Source organism: Puma concolor, chromosome B4 (assembly GCF_028749965.1).
Source record: "Puma concolor isolate L17-30 chromosome B4, mPumCon1.1.hap2, whole genome shotgun sequence".
NCBI lineage: Eukaryota > Metazoa > Chordata > Mammalia > Carnivora > Felidae > Puma > Puma concolor.
The window spans coordinates 8,096,125-8,119,553 of NC_141673.1; the positions used below are offsets into that span (position 1 = coordinate 8,096,125).

The following is a 23,429-nucleotide window of genomic DNA, read 5'->3' on the forward strand; positions in this document are numbered from 1 at the left end:
CCGCTGATAGAAGTATAAATTGGTAGAACTTTGGGGAACCAGTATCCATTTAAATCCAGCATACACATACCCTATGTCCAGAAATTCCACCCACCTGAAATGAATGTAAACATGGATATAGAACTCCAGTTATAAAGAATCAATCCTTAAGGGTGTTCTGAAGTAGATTCCTTTTTGTTTTCCAAGTTAATATATCTCCTATTTTACATGAAAGTTAATCTTTTTTCAAGGCAAATTTTTAGTTAAGTCTTCGTGATCTCCAGCTTTCACTATCCTGGAGGCCCTTAATCCATTTAACATTTTAGTCACTGGACTGCTTCCTGGGGCCCATATGCTTCAGAGTCTGCCCCAAATGGAGCATATAGCACTAATTCTTCATAATCTTTTTTTCCTCCTTGTATTAAAGTTATTTGTGTATGATTCATGGTGTTGCCTTGGAATGTTTGGAAAAGAAGGACTTGCAAGGCCAAGGGGAAGTATTAATCGGTGGATTGTGGGAAGGGATAAGGAGAAAATTTATACTGTGAGGGGCATTTGAATATAAGCAGAAAGAATCCTTGTAGGTCCCAGTCAGAGGAAACATTTTGAATTATACTGTGATTTCATAATCATTTCATAAACTGCTTATTTGAATTTAAGTGAGCTCTTACTAAAGTTGAAGTTTTGGATTCAGTATACCTGTACAAATGATTTTGTCATTAACGTGTTTTCTGCCTCTTTTCTTCTGGGAATGGGCACAGACCAGCTATGTAATTATGTTTTTATTAGGCTAAGTGAGGCGAAGAAAGGGTTAGATTTTCATTAACTAGTTTGCTAAATCGGGGCACCTGGGTGGCTCAGTCGGTTAAGCGTCCGACTGGCTCAGGTCATGATCTCATGGTTCGTGGGTTCAGGCCCCTCATTGGGCTCTGTGCTGACAGCTCGGAGCCTGGAGCCTGCTTCTGATTCTGTGTCCCCCTCTCTCTCTGCCCCTCCCCTGCTCATGCTGTCTCTCTCTGTCTCTCAAAAATAAATTAATATAAAAAAGTTTAAAAAAAACAGTTTGCTAAATAAATAAAATTTTAAGATGAAAAAATACTGAAGCATTCAAATTAATTGAGTTTACTCTTAAAGGTTTGAGATAATCATCTGTGTCTTTTCTTTCCAGCATAAATAATGTTGCTTGGCTCAGTGAATTTTAGTTTTCTAAACAAGTATCTTTTTTCTCATCTTTCTCAAGCATGGGGGGTAAAATACCACCTGCTACTCATAAAACTAAATCAGAAGACAATATCAAGGTAAGTTATGAATTTCATTTGTATGTTTAGCAATAAAATTGTATATGAAGTATCTTACAGGTGTTTTTAAAGTGCTGCTCTCAAATTACCACTCCTGGTTTCTTTAGGATCTCTTGGAGATAAGATCTTTGTAAAATTTCTATTCGGACATCAAGTGTCTGGCATCTGATTTAACACCAGGGTTGAACGTTCACCACGTTTGGGAGTAAATGTTCTGTGTGTGTTATATGCATGACCTGTGGGTGGTAAGCTCTGTGATTGTATGCATTTTGTAGTCTTCATCGTCATTCTATGGTTAGCACCTAGCACAGGGTTTTGTGTATTGTGGGTACTTAATTAATACTTGCAAAGTAAATGAAAAATAGCCCAAATCAGTAGTTCTTAAGTTTTTCTGCCATACCATCTCAGGGATATTTCTAAGTTATGAGTCATGATGTTGCTTTAACATATTTGCCAAAAAGGTGAGTAAGATCAGGAGGAGTTTGGCAGTAGCTGAAATTTAGTGATGGGGGTGGGTATACTCTTAAGAATGCTTCCTTCAGAATTCTTATTTCTCCTATTTTGGGCTTTTATGTCTAAAATCCCCAAGTTTACTGATTAGAAGTTGATAAGAAAATTTATTTTATTATTTAGAACCTTAAGGTTTATCTATTTAGATATGAAATCAGAAGTTCTGTCTTTGAGCAAGTGATATAAGAGAACTTCAGCAAAAGCCTTCAAAGTAGTTATTCTTTTTTTAGAGGAATCATTTGTGAGTTTAGTAGTTTCTGATAGGATACTTTTGGTAGGATACCGAAATAGGATATTTTACCATGTGGTAAACGTGTATGAAGACAAAATTATATTTAATCTATTTTTGCTAAAATATTTTTGTAACAAAATATTCTGATTTGGAATTCTACCTGGTCTTATTCAGCATATATGCTAAAGCATCTGACACCTTGCATATGGTATTCTCAACATATATTTTGTAATAAGGTAGGGCTTTGATTCCAATTTTTAAGAATTACAAAGAGAAACCTAAATAACTGGTTATGTAATTTTACTAATACAATTGTATGAATAGACCGGGGTGTGCTGATTGTGATCTATTGCCTACGATACACAGCATCATTAAATGGAAAGGTCAAAGTGCAGAGCTGTCTTATATATATGCATTGAGAATATCTAATGGGATATGCCAGAAATCACAGCGGTTACTTACAGAATGGGAAAGAAATTTGGTTTTCGTCATGTGCACTTTGAAATTCTTTGAATTCTCATCATTTGTGTATTATAGTTCCATTGCTCCTTATTTGAAATTCCAAACTCAAAAACCCTTGAAATTGTGAAGATTTTTAGTAAGTTTGTTTGGCAGTAAAGCATAATCTAAACAGATGTGAGGCTATTTATAGTCTTTATCCCACTTATTATGAATGCTCAGACTTTCTTTTGCAGAAGTAATGTGTTGATTATGGAGAGTTGTAGACCACAGTGCCTGTTGAGGGTGTAACATAACTGTGGGATATGCATTTGTATTAGCTTCTATAACGCAATATTTTTTAAATTCTGAAACTCGTCTAGAATGTTTGGATGAAGGATTGGACCTATATTTGATTTAAAAAAAAATGAAAACAGAACTAAAGTTTACCAAAACAGAACAAGAAAGGGAGCATTAACAACTGAAATACAATGGATGTGAACAGTTTACATATAAGTTTTTATAAATTAGTGTGTATATATTGGGTGTGTTATTAAATACTGAAAGCGTTGTTTGCCTTCCCTTTGCTAGGAAGAAAAAACAGATAGTAAGAAGGCGGAGGAAAACATAAAGACAGACGAACCATCAAGTGAGGAAAGTGATCTAGGTGAGGAGGTAGTAGTTAGTTTGTATTTGATAACCTCATGATAAGATCCGGTGCTGATTTTTACTAAATGGACTAAATCAGGGCTATCTAATAGAAATGTAATGTAGCTGAGCTACATATGAAATGCAATTTCTAGTAGCCATTTTAAAAAAATTAAAAAGTAAACAGATGAAATTAATTCAAATAAATGTATCTAAACTAACAAACCTAAAATGTTAGCATTTCAACATGTAATCAATATGGAGAAATTATTAGTGAAATATTTTCCTGTTTATCATATGACGTCTCGAAATCCAGAGTGTATTTTTATCTTTACAGCACATTTCAATGCAGATATTAGGGGTTATATTTTTCTTGGAAATATTTGATCTATATTCAAATTTAATGAAATTTGTGGTTGAAAAAGTTGGGAAACATACCCAAGTTTTAAATATATGTAAAAGTTTTTTCCCTTTTTTTTTTTTTTTTTTTTTTTTTGGTAAAAGTTTTCCAAGGGCCCCTGGGTGGCTCAGTTGGTTAAGCCTTTGGCTCAGGTCAGGATTTCAAAGTTTAACGAGTTGAGTTCTGCATCAGGCTCTGCTAACAGCATGGAGCCTGTTTGGGATTCTCTCCCCCTGTCTCTCTTTCCTTTCTGTGCTTACACTGTCTCTGTCTTTCTCAAAAATAAATGAACTTAAAAAAATTTTTTTGATAAGATCCAGTGATAAGATAAAAATTGTTTTTAAGTTTTTAAATAACTGAATCAAATACCAAAAAATTATTTTCCTATTTGTACTTGTACACACACTGATGAAACTTGTTCCTTTTATTTTTTTTTTTTTTTTTTTTTTTTTTTTTTTTTTTTTTTTTTTTTTTTTCAACATTTTTATTTATTTTTGGGACAGAGAGAGACAGAGCATGAATGGGGGAGGGGCAGAGAGAGAGGGAGACACAGAATCGGAAACAGGCTCCAGGCTCCGAGCCATCAGCCCAGAGCCTGACGCGGGGCTCGAACTCACGGACCGCGAGATCGTGACCTGGCTGAAGTCGGACGCTTAACCGACTGCGCCACCCAGGCGCCCCGAAACTTGTTCCTTTTAGAAGAGATGATATGCCATTAGTTTGGTTGTTTCTGTTTGGGCTTTTTTTTTTAGGCTGCAAACTGACAAAAAGTCTCTTCCTAAATTTGGAAGTCCTTTGAAACTATAAACACATATCCCAGATACTAAATGGGCAGTCTCCTAACTCATAGAATCTGTCTAAAAGCTAAAGAAGAGTACGTGTAATTTTTCAAATTTTGAACCAAGTGAACTTTGGTACTGTTAGAAAGGGCTTCTTGTTTGGAGGCTTAATTGAAGATCTTTCACTTTTTGTGTAATATCTTTTTTAGTCTTGTAATTTTCTAAAAATTTCCATTAGTATAATAATGTCTTAACCAACTCTTCATCCAAAAGCTTTTCCTTCTTTTTTTTTTTTTTTTTTGTATGAATTAAGCTGTTTTATGATTAGGCAAAGTGACAGGCTCAGTTACCATTAAAAATTGACTGAAATGTTTTCGTTTGAGGTAATTCTGACTTCAGGTAGCTAATTTCAGTTTCATTCTTTTTTGACAAAAGGAAACATTAAATTCGCTCTGTTTGCTGAAAATGTCTCTTAATGCCCATTATTTTGAAAAGTTTTTTATATAGAGCAGTTACTTTGTTTTGCTTTGCTGTAACAAATTACAGTTGTCATGAAATTTATGACATACCTCTTATTACTGTTTTGGCTATAGTGCTAGCTTTGGCATTTGAGTCTGCGTTAGCAGGGTGCCTTTATTTTAAAATTAAAATTTATTTAAAAAGTAAATACTTCATTATGATTTACATCATTATAATTTGTGCTATCTGCATAAAGTATTTTTTAAAACATTATAGTACATTGATGTGTAGAATAAAATATTTGAATGGAATCATTTTGACACAAAGTCAGTGGAGTGTGTGTGTGTAATACTAGAAACTGCACTTGCCAACATTTCTAGTATAAGATTAAATACCGCTGGTGATGCAACAGTTAAAATGAAATATAATTTTAACAAAACAATACAGTAGTATTTCATAAGGAAATATTTTTATTTCCCTAATATGTTTAAATAAATTAACATAAAGTAAAATACTTAGCTTATCAGTTGCAGTAGCCATAGTTCATTAGTTTTTAATAGTCTTATGTGGCTGGTGGCTGCTATGTGGGGCATCACAGGTCTTACTATCATTTTTTTAACTTTGGCAGAAATTGACAATGAAGGTGTGATTGAACCAGATACTGATGCCCCTCAAGAAATGGGAGATGAAAATGTAGAGGTGAGTCCAGTGGCTTATTTTCTGCTTGTAGTAAGGAATGTAAAGGTCCCACCTATCGCAATGACTTTTATGATGTAATTCTGCCAGGAAAATCACATACTAAATCTTTCTCTAACTTTAAGGCATTTAGGAAAGCATTTTATTTTAGTACTTAAAACATTTGTAGAAATTCCCATTATTTTGTAATCATACTCTAACAATCTTTGAAATCTTTGTTATTTGTCGTTTATCTGCTTTTTCAATTTGCATCTGGTTTGACTGCTCTTTAAGTTCACCTAACATTTACATTTACAAATGGAATTACTTATTAATGGGATATATAATATTAAATTGGCTTCCAAAGTGATTTTGTCACAATGGGTACAGTGTTACCCTCAAGGTGGTGAAAATTGGTTCTTGGAAGGGGAGCTTACAAAAAAAAAAAACTTACATATTACAATGGTTAGTGGTCTTCCAGAGGGTCATAACATACATGTGGTATATCTGTGTGGTATTAAAATGGAGTGGGGGAGTATTAAAAAATGTCTCAAATGGTTCTTTGGGGTTTGATAATGAGAAAGGCTTGAGAGACACTGAAATATAGTAATTGTGGTTTAGAAGCTTGGTCCATTTCCTCGTCAACACTTGATACTATCAGATTTCATCTCAGCCAGGTGTGAAATGGTATGCCCTTGTGGCTTTCAATTTGAGTTTTTCTGATTTCTAATAAAGTTGAGCATGTTCTAATGTTTATTAGTCATTCATTCACAGGTATTTGTGAAGTCCTATTTTGACTTTACCCATTTTTCTTCTGGTTTGCCTTTTTCATACCGATTTATAGTTCATTTTATATTCTAGAGACTAACAATTTATCATTTATATGTGTTTTACATATTTTCTGCTAGTTTGTGACTTGTATTTTTTATGTTTTAATAAACAATCTTTTCTCTTAAATTGATAATTCTCTTATATATCATGCTTTATTATATCAAGGTTATAATTACTGTAATATATTTTTCCCTTTTGAAAACTTTATGTTAACCTTTCACCTTTAATCTACCTGTCAGCGCTATTAAAGAATTTCTTTCCCCACCAGTGCCAAAATGCACTGTTTCATGTACGTGTGAGCCACTTCTGGTGCTGTGTTCTTGTCTAATTTTTTTCTGTGTGCTGATGACACATTGTCTTACCTTAACCTTAGGGTAAGGACCCCCAGCGGTCTAGGAATATTTTGGCTGTTTTGTTGGCCTTTTTTTTTCCATATAAATTTTAGAATATTATCAAGTGTCATCCCCCCACCCCAAATCTAATTGATTACAATTGCATTAAATCTAAATCAAGTTAGGAGAAGATACAGTTCACTATTGAGATTAACTACCCATGAATCTGTATCTAATTTTTTAGGTCTTTCCTAATGTTTTTAAGTAATTTTTTAGCATTTTCTCCATAAAGCTGTGTGCATCTTTAAGAACAAATATAGGTACTTTTTGTCATTCTTTGTAAAAGGAATTTTTTAAATTATGGATTTTATTTATTGATGATGTGTCACTTTCAGGTATTTAGATTTATAATACTTCATTTGTGCTACTTGGGATATATTGGGCATTTAAAAAAAGTTTTCTAATGCTTTTATTTTGAGAGAGAGAAAGTGGGGGAGGGGCAGAGAGAGAGGGAGATGCAGAATCTGAAGCAGACTCCAGGCTCTGAGCTGTCAGCACAGAGCCCGACATGGGACTTGAGCTTGTGAACTGTGAGATCACAATCTGAGCCAAAGTTGGACAGTTGACTGACTGAGCCACCCAGGGGCCCCTGTTGGGCATTTTAAATTCTAGGGTTAACTTTCTTCGTTCTGGAACATTCCAACTAATACCTTTCAAATATCGCCTCTTCCCCATTCTCTCTACTGTCATTCTGGAGCCCTAGTTAGATATGTATTAGATTTTTTCACTATTAAGTTTCATCTCTTTATCACTGCTGAATGATGTATGCTGTTGATGTTTGAATTTGAATGCTTGTGTTTTTCATCTTTATGTTTTGCTTTGATTCATTTTAAAGTACACTTGGTTATTTATAAGTCACTTTTTCCTTACTTTCAAAATGTGCCTCTATTTTCTTAAACACATTAAAATCTTTATCAAACTCTTACTGGCCTTATTCTTTTACTTTTCCTGACTCTTGCTCATTTATTTGTGGATGATTTGTGTGTGTGTGGATATTTTGACTGTGTGTACTTATGTGTTGATATTTTGACCATGAGTTCTTTGACATTTCACCCGTGGAAAAGTTTTTGGGGCCTGGGTAGAAGGTGTATTCCTCCAAAGAGGGAAGTGTTTGCTTCCATCAAGACTCTGGATTGGAGCTACCAAGTCAAGAACCACTTTAAAATCTCAGCATGGTTTTTCTGTTGTTTGTGTTAACTATACAAGTAATATGAATTCCACCAGAAACTCTGGCTTATCATTATAAGTTTACAGGGGAGTTTCTTTTTCTTTCTACTTGGCTGTTCCTTTCATTGGGACCAATTTATTTTGGGTTTGCTATTCTTGCAGGTATAGGCATGTGGGTGGGATTCCAGATTTATTGGAGCGTATCTGATTAGACAACATGTATTCTCTTCACCTGAATCTAGATTTTCTTTCATGTGTCCACTACATTCAAAAACAGAATTGTGAGATCACCGGGTTTGACACCTGCTAAAAGGGTGAAAGCAGATGGAGTACTTGGCTACCTTACTGGATTTCAAGTCTTCATTTAATCTTGTTCTTTGAGGATTTCTACATTCTTATGTCAAAGATGACTTTTACATTTATTCAGGGTTTTATGTGTACCATGTTGCCATAAACTGAGTTTTTTTTTTTTCCTTTTTAATTACTCTGGATTTGTAGGATGTCTGACTATCTGGTAAAGTGTGTCTTTGTTCTTTTTTGTTCTCTGTTTGAAAAAGATTTTTAAACTTGTAGGAGTTTTTGTTGGAATTTGAATTTACTGAGTAACTTGCGGTTCGGTTGAAGTATTCAAAAAATTTTTTCTTGGGGCACCTGGGTGGCTCAGTCAGTTAAGCCTCTGACTCTTGATCTCAGCTCAGGTCTTAATCTCAGTGTCATAAGTTCAAGCCCCGTATTGGGCTCCATGCTCAGCGTGTAGCCTACTTTTCAAAAAAATTTTTTTTTCCCCATGAACATGGTATACATCTTGTGTTCTTTAATAGAATTTTACTTTTTCTCTCCATGAAAGTCTTACATGTTCTTAGAATGGTATCCTGTTCTGTCCAGTTTTGTAATTGATTTTTGCTGATGTGGAGGAACTCTTATTTTTTTATGTTGTTTGTGTGTTTCTAAGGACTTTATTGAATTGTCTTAGTAGATCTAACAACCTGTCAGTTCTATTGGGTTTTCTAGTTAAATATGAAGACAGCTTGGTGTTTCCTTCCAATTCTTAAACCTGTCAAGTTATTTTCTTAATGAACTAGCCAGCAGCAGTAATATTTTTTACACAGTGGTTAATGGTGGAATGAATCTTTTTGCCTTTTTTAAAAGAAATAACTACTTTCCATTTAGGTAGGATGTTTGCTCTAAGTTTTTGTTACTAATGATCATTGTACTGTCAACATCTTGTATTCAGTACAGTATAGGTACTCTGTAGGTCTTTGTTCGAACAAAAGGATGAGACATTTCACTTAAAATTCAAGTATAACAGGACTTAGTTACATCTTTATGAGGAGATTGAGTTTTAGTATTTGTGAATAACTAGAAAGGAGTTGATAAGACCAGGGCAGGAACATCTTGCTTAGGTTGGTTGGGATGGAGGGACACAAAGGTGATGTCTAAAGTAAAGGTAGGGAGTGCAATTTATTGTTCATTATGAAAGATTAAAGCTCATCCTGTGTAATTTCTTACTAATCATTTACCATAGTTATCCTCTTTGTTCCCTGGAAACAAGAGAAGAATGAGTGAAAATGAGGGTTATATCTCCCCATCCCTAAGAAAGCCCAAGCTGCTTCCTTCTCTTTGCTTTCTCTGTTACTTCTAAGTTGACCTACGATTTCCCCCTAGATAACCGAGGAAATGATGGATCAGGCAAATGATAAAAAAGTGGCTGCCATTGATGCCCTAAATGATGGTGAGTGATTTTTTTTTCGTCTTTGCTATATTTCTATATATTCTCTTTTTCCCTGCAGCAGCTGTTAAAATAGTGGAAAAGTGGAAGGGAATTTAAATTTGCTGAGTCTCTTATACTGGAGAAGAAAGTAAGCGTCCTATTCTCTACCCACCCCTTCCCCTTTGATAAAGAGGCAGAAACCACTCAGGTATCAATTACCTTGCCTCAGGGCATTGGACGCATCTTTCTGTGACTCAAAGACTCCTTTACCAGCTATATCCTTGTGTTTCTACACTGAGAAGAGGCAAAAGTCTTAAAAAAAAAAAGGGTAGTAGTAGCAGCACAGTGACTCTTAACTTTTGACACAGCAATACCCTTGGCAAATGATGTCCATAGGATAATAACATTCTTATTCTAATCTTTACATTTTAGATCCACTTCAGAAAATCCTTTCAAAGTGGGAGACTGCTGGTAGTATTAAGCATAATGTTGAATCAGTTATAATTTATAAAAACAAATCCTTTCTTGGGTGCTGTGCAGACCCTTCCATAGCTGTGTGTTAGTGTGCCACAATGCCATTGTGGTGGGGCTGCTGCTGTCTGTTGCTGGAGTGCGTTTGGACTTCCGCCTGTAGAATTAGAAGATGACTGAACTTTAGGAGTTTAGCGTTGATTGCTATTCCAACTTGGCAAATGTATTCACTTTGTTTTTTTTGTGATCTCACCACCTTCTTAGTTTAGGTCATTTTCACATGTTTATGCCATTGCATTAGCCTCAATAATTTGCCTACCTTAAATGTCTAGTTCCTTTATTGCTTTCTGTTCACTGTCCCTAGATTATTCTTTCTTAGAACCGCTTTTTATTTCCACAAATTCCTTTGCTTGTAACCTCTGACTAGCTTTTTGCACACTTTCTGAAGATCTTCATCAAGGCATTAAACCTGCTAGAGTCAGATCCCATATTTTGCCTTCCCAGCCTTGTTCTCTTCTTTTTGAATATTAACCTCTCATTACAGCCAGACCTTGCTGTCCTAGAATGTTCCTACACTTGTGCTCTGCTGCTTCTCTCTAAAGCTCTTCTTCACCTATTTCTGCTTTAATTCATACCCATCAATTGATCTCAGCCACTTCTCTTCCTGACCACTCCTTTTCCACACTAATCTTTTAATTTTACTACTACCTAATGTCTATTTATCCAACATTTATTTTGTGCTTTCTACCTACCTGACAGTTTTATTGTATTTAATGTGCATTATTTCATTAAAACCTCATACTACTCCCGTTTTACAGGTTAATGAATAATCTGAGGTCTCAGAAGGGTTTTGACTTGTGCAGGATCTTACTGTGCCATGATACCAATTCATTTATTATTTTTGTCACTTAATTTTGGCATATTGTTTTATATTTCTTAAATTTGTTTTCTTATTATTGCCTTAGCAATTTTTAATAAAATGAAGCTGCTGCCGCTACCTAATAAGTCATGTTCTTGTTTTTCCACATTTCTTTCCAAGCTGTATTCATGTGTAAATTTAACCTAGTTCTAGTTTTAGAATAAATGTAATTTTATAGTATATCGTAGAGGGATAAAACATTAGTATTCTAAGCCTGGGATTGTAGATTCAGGCCCTGCGTGGGGTTGGAGAGACAGGAATATAATTAAACACTGAACTTAGGAAGCCAGAGTGCCTGGGTTTTGAATCCCAGTTCTGGCACTTACTAGCTAGGCAAACTTAGAGAAGTTACTCTTTGTCTCTGCTTCTGTTTCCTTTGTACGATAAGGATAATGTACCTACATAGTATATTGAGGAATAAATATGTGTATTATGCCTAGAATAGTATCTGGTACCATTCTTACTAAGGTAGTGGTTTTTTTTTTTTTTTTTTATGTTTATTCATTTTTGAGAGAAAGCATGAGCAGGGGAGGGGCAGAGAGAGACGGGGACATAGGATCCGAAGTGGACTCTAAGCTGACAGCAGTGAGCCCGATGCGGGGCTCAAACTCACGAACCGTGAGATCATGACCTGAGCTGAAGTCAGACCCTCAACCAACTGAGCCACCCAGGCTCCCCAAGTTACTGGTATTTCTAAAGTGTCAGTATTCTTACTGAATTTAAGTTCTTAGTAAGTGTTTTTAGCTGTCACGTTATTAGTTATGTTACTTTTATTATGCTTTTCTGTTTAATATATTTAAAGCTTAGCATGTTCTAGGCAGTGTTTTTATTTTATTTTCTTAATATTTATTTTTGAGAGAATGAGCATGAGTGGGGGAGGGGCAGAGAGAGAGGGAGATGGAGAATCTGAAGCAGGCTCTGTGCTGTTCCTGCAAAGCCTGACTGGGGACTTGAACCCACTAGCCTTGAGATATTATGACCTGAGCCGAAGTCACACGCTCAACAGAGTGGGCCACCCAGGCACCCCTCTAGTCAGTGTTTTATTTTTTATTTTTAAGATTATTTTATATTCATTTTTGAGAGACAGAGGGCGAGCGTCGGAGTGGCAGAGAGACAGGGAGTCACAGGATCCGAAGCAGGTTCCAGACTCTGAGCTGTCAGGACAGAGCCCGACACGGGGCTCAAACTCACAAACCGTGAGATCATGACCTGAGCTGAAGTCAGACCCTCAACCAACTGAGCCACCCAGGCGCCCTAGGCAGTGTTTTAGATGCTAGATATACAGTGAAAAAAACAAAAGAGACCATGTTTTTTTCCTTTGAACCTCATATATTACTGGGGAACAAAACCAAATTGTAATTTATTTTTTTTTTTTTAATTTTTTTTTTTCCAACGTTTATTTATTTTTGGGACAGAGAGAGACAGAGCATGAACAGGGGAGGGTCAGAGAGAGAGGGAGACACAGAATCGGAAACAGACAAATTGTAATTTAATGTTGGGTGGTAATAAGCGTGATGAAGAAAAATAGAGCTGAGTAAAAAAAATAGTCACTGATGAAAGCTATGTTTTGCAAAGGGTGGTCAGAAAAGTATATGATGAAGTGAGTAAGCAATGTGAGGAAGAGCCTTTGAGACAGGTGAAGAACAAGTAGCATAACAGAAGGGCCTTGTAGCTGGAGCGAGGCGAGTGAAGGGGTAAGAATGGCAGATGGAGTTGAGGTCATAGAAGCACTTTGGAGTAGTGGGAGATGGGCGGTGGGAAGGTGGTGGGGAAGATAGATCACTAAACTTTGTAGGTTAGGCTAAGGACTCAACAATTTTATCCTTAAGGATGATTGGGAAGCTATTGAGGTGTTGTGGGTAGGGGTTTTTGTTTTTGAGTAGGAGAGCTTCATTGTGAGATGTATTTACTTTTGAAAAGGATTATTCTTGCTCTTTTATGTAAATCAGGTTATAGGGGCAAATAAGGGTATGTTCATTGCAGAAGAAGAAGTCAAAATGTGTTGATGTGCCAGAAATCTAAGAAAATACCTGAGAGGGAAAATAGGGGGAGCGGGGAGAGCCAGAGGAGTTTGGAAGGCAGTGAGAAAGTTGTGTAAGTGTTTATTCCTGTGTAGGAGAGAAACACAATCCTCTATGGGTGTGTTTCTAAAACGTCTTGGCGGGGCGCCTGGGTGGCGCAGTCGGTTAAGCGTCCGACTTCAGCCAGGTCACGATCTCGCGGTCCGTGGGTTCGAGCCCCGCGTCGGGCTCTGGGCTGATGGCTCAGAGCCTGGAGCCTGTTTCCGATTCTGTGTCTCCCTCTCTCTCTGCCCCTCCCCTCTCATGCTCTGTCTCTCTCTGTCCCAAAAATAAATAAACGTTGAAAAAAAAATTTTTTTTTGAAAAAAAAAAAAATTTAAAACGTCTTGGCAAGCCAGAGTTGTCCAATAGAGGAGTTAACAGTCTCACAATAATGGGCCAGTCTTGGTGTCCTTGCTGTTATTTAGTCATTAACATTAGCTGGGAGCAGCTTATGAAGTGTATCCTCGAGCACAGAAGATGGGGTTCTCTGGCTCCTCACAGCAGATACAAAGTGCATTGTCATGATACTACAGAGGGAATGCAAGAAACCAAGTCATATTTTATAATCCAAGTGGCTAATAATGATGGCTTGGATTAGGGCAAAGAGTCTCAGACTTTCTCTGTTCCTAGTGTCCTTACTGTCATGACTTGAACATACCTTTTAGGCCAAAAGAAATGGCTAAGAGTTCCATTTATAATGTAGTTAGGTCCAAATAATTTAATAAGTATCTGTGTCATAACAAGTTAGTGATTGGAAAATCATATACACAAATTGAAAAAATATATTTAATCTTATTCTTACGTAATATTTGTTTTCTAATAAGCGATGTATATATTTGGGCCCTAAATAGCTTTTCGAATCTTGGATTCATATTGAACACTGCCACCCTCATTTCCCGTTCCACATCTGTTTTTCTACAGTTCTTACTTTTTTGTCATAGCAATCAGTAAAAACAGTTTTAGATTGGGGAGTTGAGAATGACTCCCAAGATTTGGGGCATGAGGTAGATGACGAATTAGCCAAACTATAGCCTCCTATTTTTATAAAAATGTAATGGAACAACATAACCACATGCATTTGTTTATGTGTTGTCTGCAACTACAACAGCAGAATTGAATAGTTGATGATTGCAAGAATAATTTTTACGTGGACCTTTCCAGAAAAGTTTGCTGACCTCTAAACTAGAGTGAATGAAAGAACCACATATTTAGTTGATAATATAAGGATGAGAAGTGGATTTTAGAGATGGGGTCAGAGTTAAGAGTTCAATTTTGAACTTGGTAGCTGTGAATTACTTATTAGACCTCCAAGCGTAATAATTTGTAATAGACATCTGCAGTAGTAACTAATGACATTCCACATTCTTCTGCATTGTTTAGGAGTTCTGTTAAAGTTCTTTCTTTACACATTTACTAGCTGGGTAAATGTATTTTCCAAAGTGAACTGTGACATTACCTTTAAAACTCTGTGTTTGTCTTCCCTCCCCATGTTTCCTATGCCCAAGAATTAAACTTTGTGCAAAGACTTATTCCAATTGTATAGTATGTTTTATTTGTTGAATGACTTCACTGAAGGCACTAATACACAAAGAAGCTAACTAACTATGTGAATAGGATACACAGTAAATGAATTTAAAATGTGAGTTATGGACTTTGCATGAGTTCTGGTTTTCTTGAATTTTTATATCATTCCTGTGAATTCAAATAGTATTTTTAATCAACCCTGTAAATTTAGTATGAGTACTTTTTTCTTTGTAAGTTTAATTTTATCCTTTTATTTTTTTTCTTTAAAAAAAACTCATGAGTCCTACTAAGAATGGGAGATATTTCTTATTCTTTATTTCTCAACCTGTTTTACTTTAGGTGAACTACAGAAAGCCATTGACTTGTTCACGGATGCCATCAAGCTGAATCCTCGCTTGGCCATTCTGTATGCCAAGAGAGCCAGGTGAGAGCTCTAAACAAAAAAAGCATCCCTTTCTGCTGTGAATAATTTCTGCTCATTGATTTCAATAGAATTGCTTCTGTGACTATCCCAAAGGTGTTATTGTTCGAAATGAATACTTTTTTTTAATGTTTGTTTCTTTTGAGAGAGCATGCCCATGCGCAGGGGAGGGGCAGAGAAAGGGAGAGAGGAGAGAATCCAAAGCAGGCTCCACTCTCAGCACAGAGCCCAATGTGGGGCTTGATCTCACAACTGTGAGATCATGACTTGAACCGAAATCAAGAGTCAGACGCTCAACTGACTGAGCCAACCAGGCGCCCCAAAATAAATACTTTTTAATGTTACACTTCTTTTTTAGTGTCTTCATCAAATTACAGAAGCCAAATGCTGCCATCCGAGACTGTGACAGAGCTATTGAAATAAATCCTGATTCAGCTCAGCCTTACAAGTGGCGAGGGAAAGCACACCGGTAAATAATGGAATTTCATTATTTTCAGAATTTTTTAATTTTTTTTTTTAACGTTTATTTATTTTTGAGATAGAGACAGAGCATGAACAGGGGAGGGGCAGACAGAGAGGGAGGACACAGAATCGGAAACAGGCTCCAGGCTCTGAGCCATCAGCCCAGAGCCCGACGTGGGGCTCGAACTCACGGACCGTGAGATCGTGACCTGAGCCGAAGTCAGTCGCTTAACCGACTGAGCCACCCAGGCGCCCCAGAACTTCTAAAATTTAAATCTGATGTTTTAATATGCCTTTAAAGCAAAACGAAGTTGCCCAAGGATTTAATTTCAAGATAATATGTGCTTGATAATAATTGAGGGACTATAAGGAACAAATAAAAATTCATTTTATTTCTTCAAAGAAAACCATTGTTTTACAGTTTTTGACTACATAGAGTCAAATTTAAGGTAAGGATCAAAATTATTTCTAAAAAAGAACATGGCCTTACAAATTTTCTTTTAATTCTGTAATCTAACGTTAAACAATATGTTGTAGAAGAAGGAATTCCTTAGCCTCAAACTACTTTAGTTACTTACAGGCCACCTGAAAATCAGAAAAAGGGGAAAATAAAGAAGTGAATTTATCCTAGCTTAGTCATCATTTCCTGGAAGCAAAACTTAATGTTATACAAGTGAGTATTTGTGGCTTGGGGATGAGATGTCCAATGACATTTACATCTTATGTGGATTAGAAGGGTGTTGTACTCCAAGTGTGGATGGGAATGAAAATGGATATGCATGGGACAACTGTATTAGGTACTCAAAAAAGCTCTGGTGATTATGAAGATGCACGTCAAAGATAAAGGTAAAAGATTAGAATTAGTGCTCTGGGAGTCAAAAAGTTCATGTATTGCTGTTGATCCTCTTGAGAGCCCAGTAATCTTTGAGCATTTCTTTGCTTTATGGTACAAGGTAGCATGGGCTCATCTCCTGTTTTGCTTGTCCTAGACTCAGAAGAAACCATTTCTCCAAGAAACTAGGGTTCATTTTTGTGAGGATAATGTTTACAGAAAGTAAAGTTTGGCCATTAGATATGTTCATTGCCTCTGGGATAGCATTATTTCTGTCATTTCATTGAACAGAGTTAGAAAAACATTTTTTAAATAATGATTTTAAGGAAAAAAGTTATGAAACCTTGAGTTTATACTGATGTTTTCAATTAAAATTCAATATTAAATGTTTTCCCTTTTATTTTGCATTTTTAAAATTTATTTTTTAAATTTACATCCAAGTTAGCATATAGTGCAACAATGATTTCAGGAGTAGATTCCTTAATGCCCCTTATGCATTTATCCCATCTCCCCTCCCACAACGCCTCCAGCAACCCTCTGTTTGTTCTCCATGTTTAAGAGTCTCTGATGTTTTGTCCCCCTCCCTGTTTTTATATTATATTTTTGCTTCCCTTCCCTTATGTTTATCTGTTTTCTATCTTAAAGTCCTCATATGAGTGAAGTCATATATTTGTCTTTCCCTGACTAATTTCACTTAGCATAATACCCTCCAGTTCCACCCACATTGTTGCAAATGGCAAGATTTCATTCTTTTTGATTGCCAAGTGATACTCCATTGTATATATGTATGTATGTGTGTATATGTATATATGTATGTGTGTGTATGTATACACACACACAGATACACACACACCCCACATCTTTATCCATTCATCCATTGATGGACATTTGGGCTCTTTCCATACTTTGGCTATTGTTGATAGTGCTACTATAAACATTGGGTGCATGTGTCCCTTCGAAACAGCACACCTGTATCCCTTGGATAAATACCTAGTAGTGGAATTGCTGGGTCGTAGGGTAGTTGTATTTTTAACTTTTTGAGGAACCTCCATGCTGTTTTCCAGAGTGGCTGCACCAGTTTGCATTCCCACCAGCATTGCAAAAGAGATCCTCTTTCTCTGCATGCTCGCCAACATCTGTTGTTGCCCGAGTTGTGAATGTTAGCCATTCTGACAGGTGTGAAGTGGTACCTCATTGTGGTTTTGATTTGTATTTCCCTGATGATGAGTGATGTGGAGCATTTTTTCATGTGCTGGTTGGCCATCTGGATGTCTTCTTTGGAGAAGTGTCTATTCATGTCTTTTGCCCATTTCTTCACTGGATTATTTGTTTTTTGGATGTTGAATTTGATAAGTTCTTTATAGATTTTGGATAACTAACCCTTTATCTGATATGTCATTTGCAAATATCTTCTCCCATTCCGTGATTTGCCTTTTAGTTTTGCTGATTGTTTCCTTCACTGTGCAGAAGAAGCTTTTTATCTTGATGAGGTCCCAATAGTTCATTTTTGCTTTTGTTTCCCTTGCCTCTGGAGACGTGTTGAGTAAGAAGTTGCTGCGGCCAAGATCAAAGAGGTTTTTGCCTGATTTCTCCTTGAGGATTTTGATGGCTTCCTGTCTTACATTGAGGTCTTTCATCCATTTTGAGTTTCTTTTTGTGGATGGTGTAAGAAAGTGGTCCAGGTTCATTCTTCTGCATGTCGCTGTCCAGTTTTCCCAGCACCACTTGCTGAAGAGACTGTCTTTATTCCATTGGATATTCTTTCCCGCTTTTTCAAAGATTAGTTGGCCATATGTTTGTGGGTCCATTTCTGGGTTCTGTATTCTGTTCCATTGATCTGAATGTCTGTTTTTGTACCATGCATTTTTGACACTATTCTCTTAGACTCAAAATCCTTATCTATAATGTGTTTACTTGTTATTCAATAGCATACATAAAATTGTTTTTACAGTCCTACCTTAACAATAATATACTCCCTAAGCAAAGTTGAAAGTTTTTGTGTCTGTTGCAGTTTTTATCCTTAGAATATATCCCAGTTAAGATATACAGTCAAAAAACTGTTTTAAATTTTTTTTTAATGTTTATTTTTGAAAGAGTGTAAGTGGGGGTGGGGCAGAGAGAGAGGGAGACACAGAATCTGAAGCAAACTCCAGGCTCTGGGCTGTTGGCGCAGTCTGACTCGGGGCTTGAACTCATGACCTGAGTCGAAGTTGGATGCCCAACCAACTGAGCCACCCAGGTGCCCTCAAAATACTGTTTTAAAAGTTATTTGACTTTCCTGTATGCCATATGCTCTGTGTGATAAACAGCTGTTTTTTGTTTGTTTGTTTGTTTGTTTTTCTCTGTTTGTGGTCAGGTTTTGGGGTTACTTTATTTCTGCCTTTTCTGATTTAATTTTCATCGTTCACATATATAAAACCCTTCTGTGTTTAAAAAGTCAAAACTGAGTTAACAGGTATACCCAGAAAAGTCATTTCTGTTGTTACCCCTCTACTCCATTCTTACCTTCTCCCACAGTCTTTTGTTTTTCCTGTCAATAAAATGTGTACACATGTATTGTTTCTCTTTTGTCTTTATAGCATACTAAATATACATTATGTTAATTCCATTTTTAAGGAGTTGAAATCAGAATTTGAAATTTGAAAATTGTAGCTCTACATAATTTGAAAAATTTTACGATATTTTGAATTAATTTTTTAAAGTTTAAAGTATCTTTTAGAAGAGCAACTTTATAGTTACCAAAGAGGAAATTAAACTTCCAAGTTTTTATAGAGTAGAACATAGTAATTGAATTGGTTTGTGAAAATTTATACTTCAGATATTTAATTTTAAATTTGTTCAGTAACTTTTTTTTTTTTTTTTAACAAGGAAGAAAGACACCATGCCACATAAGTGGATATGTATAAAATGAATTTAATCTGTTTCAGACTTCTGGGCCATTGGGAAGAAGCAGCACATGATCTTGCCCTTGCTTGTAAACTGGATTATGATGAAGATGCTAGTGCAATGTTGAAAGAAGTTCAGCCAAGGGTATGTTAAAGTACAGAAAGGGAATGTCGTTAACTGTGATGCCCTGTGGCTCTAGTACTCAGCCCCTTGCAATAATTTACCCGTGGAACATACAAAGAAACAGACATTTGGATGTTTTCATCTGTTATCACTGACGTTTATGCTCACCTCTGGAAATGTCATTAGGTTGTCATGCCTTTATTTCTCTTGCTGTATTAAAGCAAACTGTTACTTTGGTTTGCATGCCTGCAATAGGCTTTAACCAGAAAATTAGAAATGGGAAAGGGGGCATCAAGTTTATAGCAAGGAAAAAAATAGAAAACCTGTAAAATGTGACCCAAGGTTGTGTCTGGTCTTTTTATGTTGTAGGTATATGCAGCCCTGTATAAAGCTTGAGGGCCTTGTGGAAGTAGCAAGTTTCATCCTTTTAAAAATTATATTAAATCCAAAAACTAAAATGATTGTGTTTTAGTATATGTGCTGCCGAAGCGAGCACTAAAATGATTGTGTTTTAAAAACAATCGTTAAGATAATTCTTTTAAGGGGTGCCCAGGTGGCTCAGTGGGTTAAACATCAGACTTCAGCTCAGGTCATGCTATCATGGTTCATGGGTTCGAGCCTCTGCTGTAAGCACAGAGCCTGCTTTTATTTTTTAATTTTTATTTATTTTTAATTTTTTTTGAGATACAATCTTAAGCAAGCTCCATGCTCAGCACGGAGCCTGACATGGGGTTGATCCCATGACCCAGGGGATCATGAGCTGAGCCAAAATCAAGAATCCGATGCTCTACCTTCTGAGCCACCCAGGCACCCATAGAACATGAGATTCTTTAATTTTTTTTTTTTAATATTTATTTATTTTTGAGACAGAGTGCTAGCAGGGGAGGAACAGAGGGAGAGGGAGACACAGAATCTGAAGCAGGCTCCAGGCTCTGAGCTGTCAGCCCAATGCCCACCATGGGGCTCGAAATCAGGAACTGTGAGATCATGACCTGAGCTGAAGTCGGATGCTTAACCACTTGCGCCATGTAGGCACCCCAAGATTCTTAAAAAATAATCATAAACAAACGGAAGTAACAATTGAATATGACTTCAAATTTGTTTTCTGAATAAATAATAGATTCCAAATATTTGGCCCAGGCTATGTGCTAGTGCCTGGTACGTATGTTTTTTCTTAATCTTTACAGCATTCTATAAGACTTAAGTATTTCTCTTCTCCTGCCCACCATCCCCTCAGTTTATGGATGCGAAAACTTAAGTATAGTTAGACTGTCGCAAATAACTGGTGTGTATATTCTCAGTCTCTACCTTGCCATGGCAGGCATCAGACAAGAATTGTGCAATTGGAAACCTAATTGTCATCCTTGAGTAGTTACTTGTTTGAAATTTATAACCTTTCTAACTTAGAATCTCATCCTCTTTCCTTTATTTCACAGTGGACTTGTTAAAGTCTGAGTATGTAAGGTATTTTCTTACAAGGTAAATCTGTCATTCAGAACTGTGTGTTGAATTTAACACCTCTCCACAAAGAAAAATGATTCTTTAACAAAACTGGTGGTTGGGTTGCACTTACTCAGCTCTTAAAGGAAACATTTTTCTGTGTGTGTGTGTGTGTTTTCCGTAGGCCCAGAAAATTGCTGAACATCGGAGAAAGTATGAGCGAAAACGTGAAGAACGAGAGATCAAAGAAAGAATAGAAAGGGTTAAGAAGGCTCGGGAAGAACATGAAAGAGCCCAGAGGGTAAAGTTTCCGTAGCTAAACCATCAAAGGGAAATACAGTAGATTAGAGTTTTAGGATATCATTCTGATTCTTGGCTCTTAATGCTGGCTGCAGTTCTGTAGGCTGATACTACTTACAGAGAGTTTTCCTTCCTTCTTATCTAATTTGTAGGAATATCTTTTGTCCTTAAATTCTTAAGTGAGCTTACACATCCCCAGTTTATATTCATGTTGTGTCCTCCTAAAATTAGGGATTTTTTTTTTTTTTTTTTTTTGGTCGGGTAATTAAAACTTGTTAGTATTATTTGATTTCTTGTGGATGCTTTCCCTGATTTGTTATTTTACGATTCCTCCTGTTCCAGTGTGGATTCATAGCTATTTAAAATAGACTATTTTTTATTTTTAGTTACAAAGTCATAAAACTTAGATAAAAGAAAAGTTACTCGTAATTCGTCCACAATATTCCTACTGTTCTTGTTTCTCTTAGTTTTTCGCATTTGGTGTTATCATCTTCCATCTAGTTATTTCCAACAGTTGTGAATAAAAGGATGTAAAGCTATGTTATAATTATGTAACATGACATCCTAATTTTTCATCACTTAATATTAAATATTAATATTTAACAAAATTAATAAAGCTAATTTATAATTGAATTTAATAAAATAACTTAACACAATAATAAATGCTTTTAAAGCATCATGCTTAATTTTTAGGATTATGATTTATAGTCGTCAAAAGTAATTTTTACAATTATACATCCTTGATGAGTTTATGATTGGTTATGAGGAAAATTTGTATTTTCTTTGTTGGAAATTGCAAAAACAAATCAGTAAAATTCTGGTAGTATTAAGTTATGTGGAGAGAGTATGGAAAAGACGAACCTGAGAAACAAAAGCCATTGGCAGTCTTCATCATTTAACCATGTGCTTTCATTTTAGAGTTTTAACGTTAAGAATTTACACTATGCATAAGCATGGACAGACGTCAATCAGTACTGTATTGCTTTCCAGTTGTTAGGTGTTTTTTTTCCTACCCCAAGTAGAGGTAAAACACTAGACAGCTCTACTAAAAGTAATGCTTCTTACAACCTAGCTAGAAAATTTTGGAGAGGCAGATGGGGCGTGTCCTTTAGTCCAGTATTGCCATTTGAAACTTGTCATTCCTCTAACTAGCTGATTTTACAGTTTCTTGCATGGTTTTGCAGACTCGTAACCACTACCACCACCCCCCCCCCCCCCCCCCGTTATATAATTTCTTTCTTTCTTTGTATTAAAGGAGGAAGAAGCCAGACGACAATCAGGAGCTCAGTATGGCTCTTTCCCAGGTATTTTTAAAGAAAATTTAAAACTATTAGTATTGTAAATAATCGGAAAATATTCTGAATTGGGGCTCAAATAGGTCTATTATATTTAGTACTATTAGTCCATGGAATACTGAAAAAAGTCTTTAGAATGTTAGCCTCTAGAAAGTTTCATTCTCATTTAAAAATGTTATATTAGGGGAAATAGTATTATATTAATTATTTTCCTCACACTTTGAGCAGTATATATATATATATTTTAAGAGAGTACCCATGCACGCTCATGTGAGGAGAGGTGGGAACGGGAAAGAGAATCGTAAGCAGATTCCACACCCAGCACAGAGCCTGAGGTAAGGCTTGATCTCACAACTTGTGAGATCATGAGCTGAGCCCCGAAATTGAGAGTCAGACACTTAATTGAGCCACCCAGGCACCCACCCCAGAGCAGCTAACATTTATTGAGGTATGAACATTGTACTTTAAGAGATGGAGTAAGAGTTGATTATGATGTATTCTAAATATTTCTAAATTGTCACAATTGGATTTTATTCTGTTAAATGTTGATATTCATGAGATACTAGGTAAAAGCACTGTATGAAATTATTATTCATGAAAAATATTTTGAGTCGAGTGTAAAAATAATACAAGCTCTTTTTTGTAAATGTCAAATGATTAGAAATTACTACAGGGACAAAGTCTTCAGTGATAGCAGAGGCCTAGCCTATATGATACAGGTAGAAGAACAGTTAAAAAGGCACTGCAGGAACAATTTTTGAATACTTCCTAAATGAGACAGTGTGAAATTTAAAAACCAGGAAGAGATTTTTTTTTAAAGTTTGTAATTCTAATGGGGAATCTGCTGCCTTCAGCTGTTTTAATAGTAACCAGCTTTCTCTGAAAGGTTTACAGAGGCAGCTACACACCCCCTAATGGTGTATGCCACTGGCTGCAACTTAAGTTCCATGGTCACAGGCTAGAAAAGATAGCCTTTATTCTGAAAGGTCATGTGCCAAGCAAGTATAAAGAAAGAACATCTATTGGGGATGACTTTCTGTTTGAAGCAAAAGCAAGAAAATGCAGTTCATAGCTTATGTTCTGCTTAAAATGTCAATAATTTTATATCCAGTATCTTTGCTTTAGAGGAAAACCACTAGTGTAGATTAGTACTAGAGAAAATTTTTTTATTATG

The 23,429-nt window shown here is 36.0% G+C and overlaps 1 protein-coding gene across 2 annotated transcripts in view; it reads left to right on the top strand.

The window, feature by feature from the left end:
• ST13 (ST13 Hsp70 interacting protein) overlaps window positions 1-23,429 on the top strand; it is a 32,313-nt gene that overhangs the window by 4,836 nt on the left and 4,048 nt on the right. Inside the window, exons 2-10 of one of the 2 annotated variants that reach the window (XM_025926363.2) lie at window positions 1,220-1,277; window positions 3,049-3,124; window positions 5,372-5,442; window positions 9,474-9,540; window positions 14,836-14,920; window positions 15,276-15,386; window positions 19,139-19,241; window positions 20,845-20,961; window positions 22,216-22,264. In XM_025926363.2, coding sequence (XP_025782148.1) covers window positions 1,220-1,277; window positions 3,049-3,124; window positions 5,372-5,442; window positions 9,474-9,540; window positions 14,836-14,920; window positions 15,276-15,386; window positions 19,139-19,241; window positions 20,845-20,961; window positions 22,216-22,264 — 737 coding nt within the window. The remainder of the gene's footprint in view (window positions 1-1,219; window positions 1,278-3,048; window positions 3,125-5,371; window positions 5,443-9,473; window positions 9,541-14,835; window positions 14,921-15,275; window positions 15,387-19,138; window positions 19,242-20,844; window positions 20,962-22,215; window positions 22,265-23,429) is intronic. The other variant, XM_086712181.1, reaches the window with a different exon arrangement.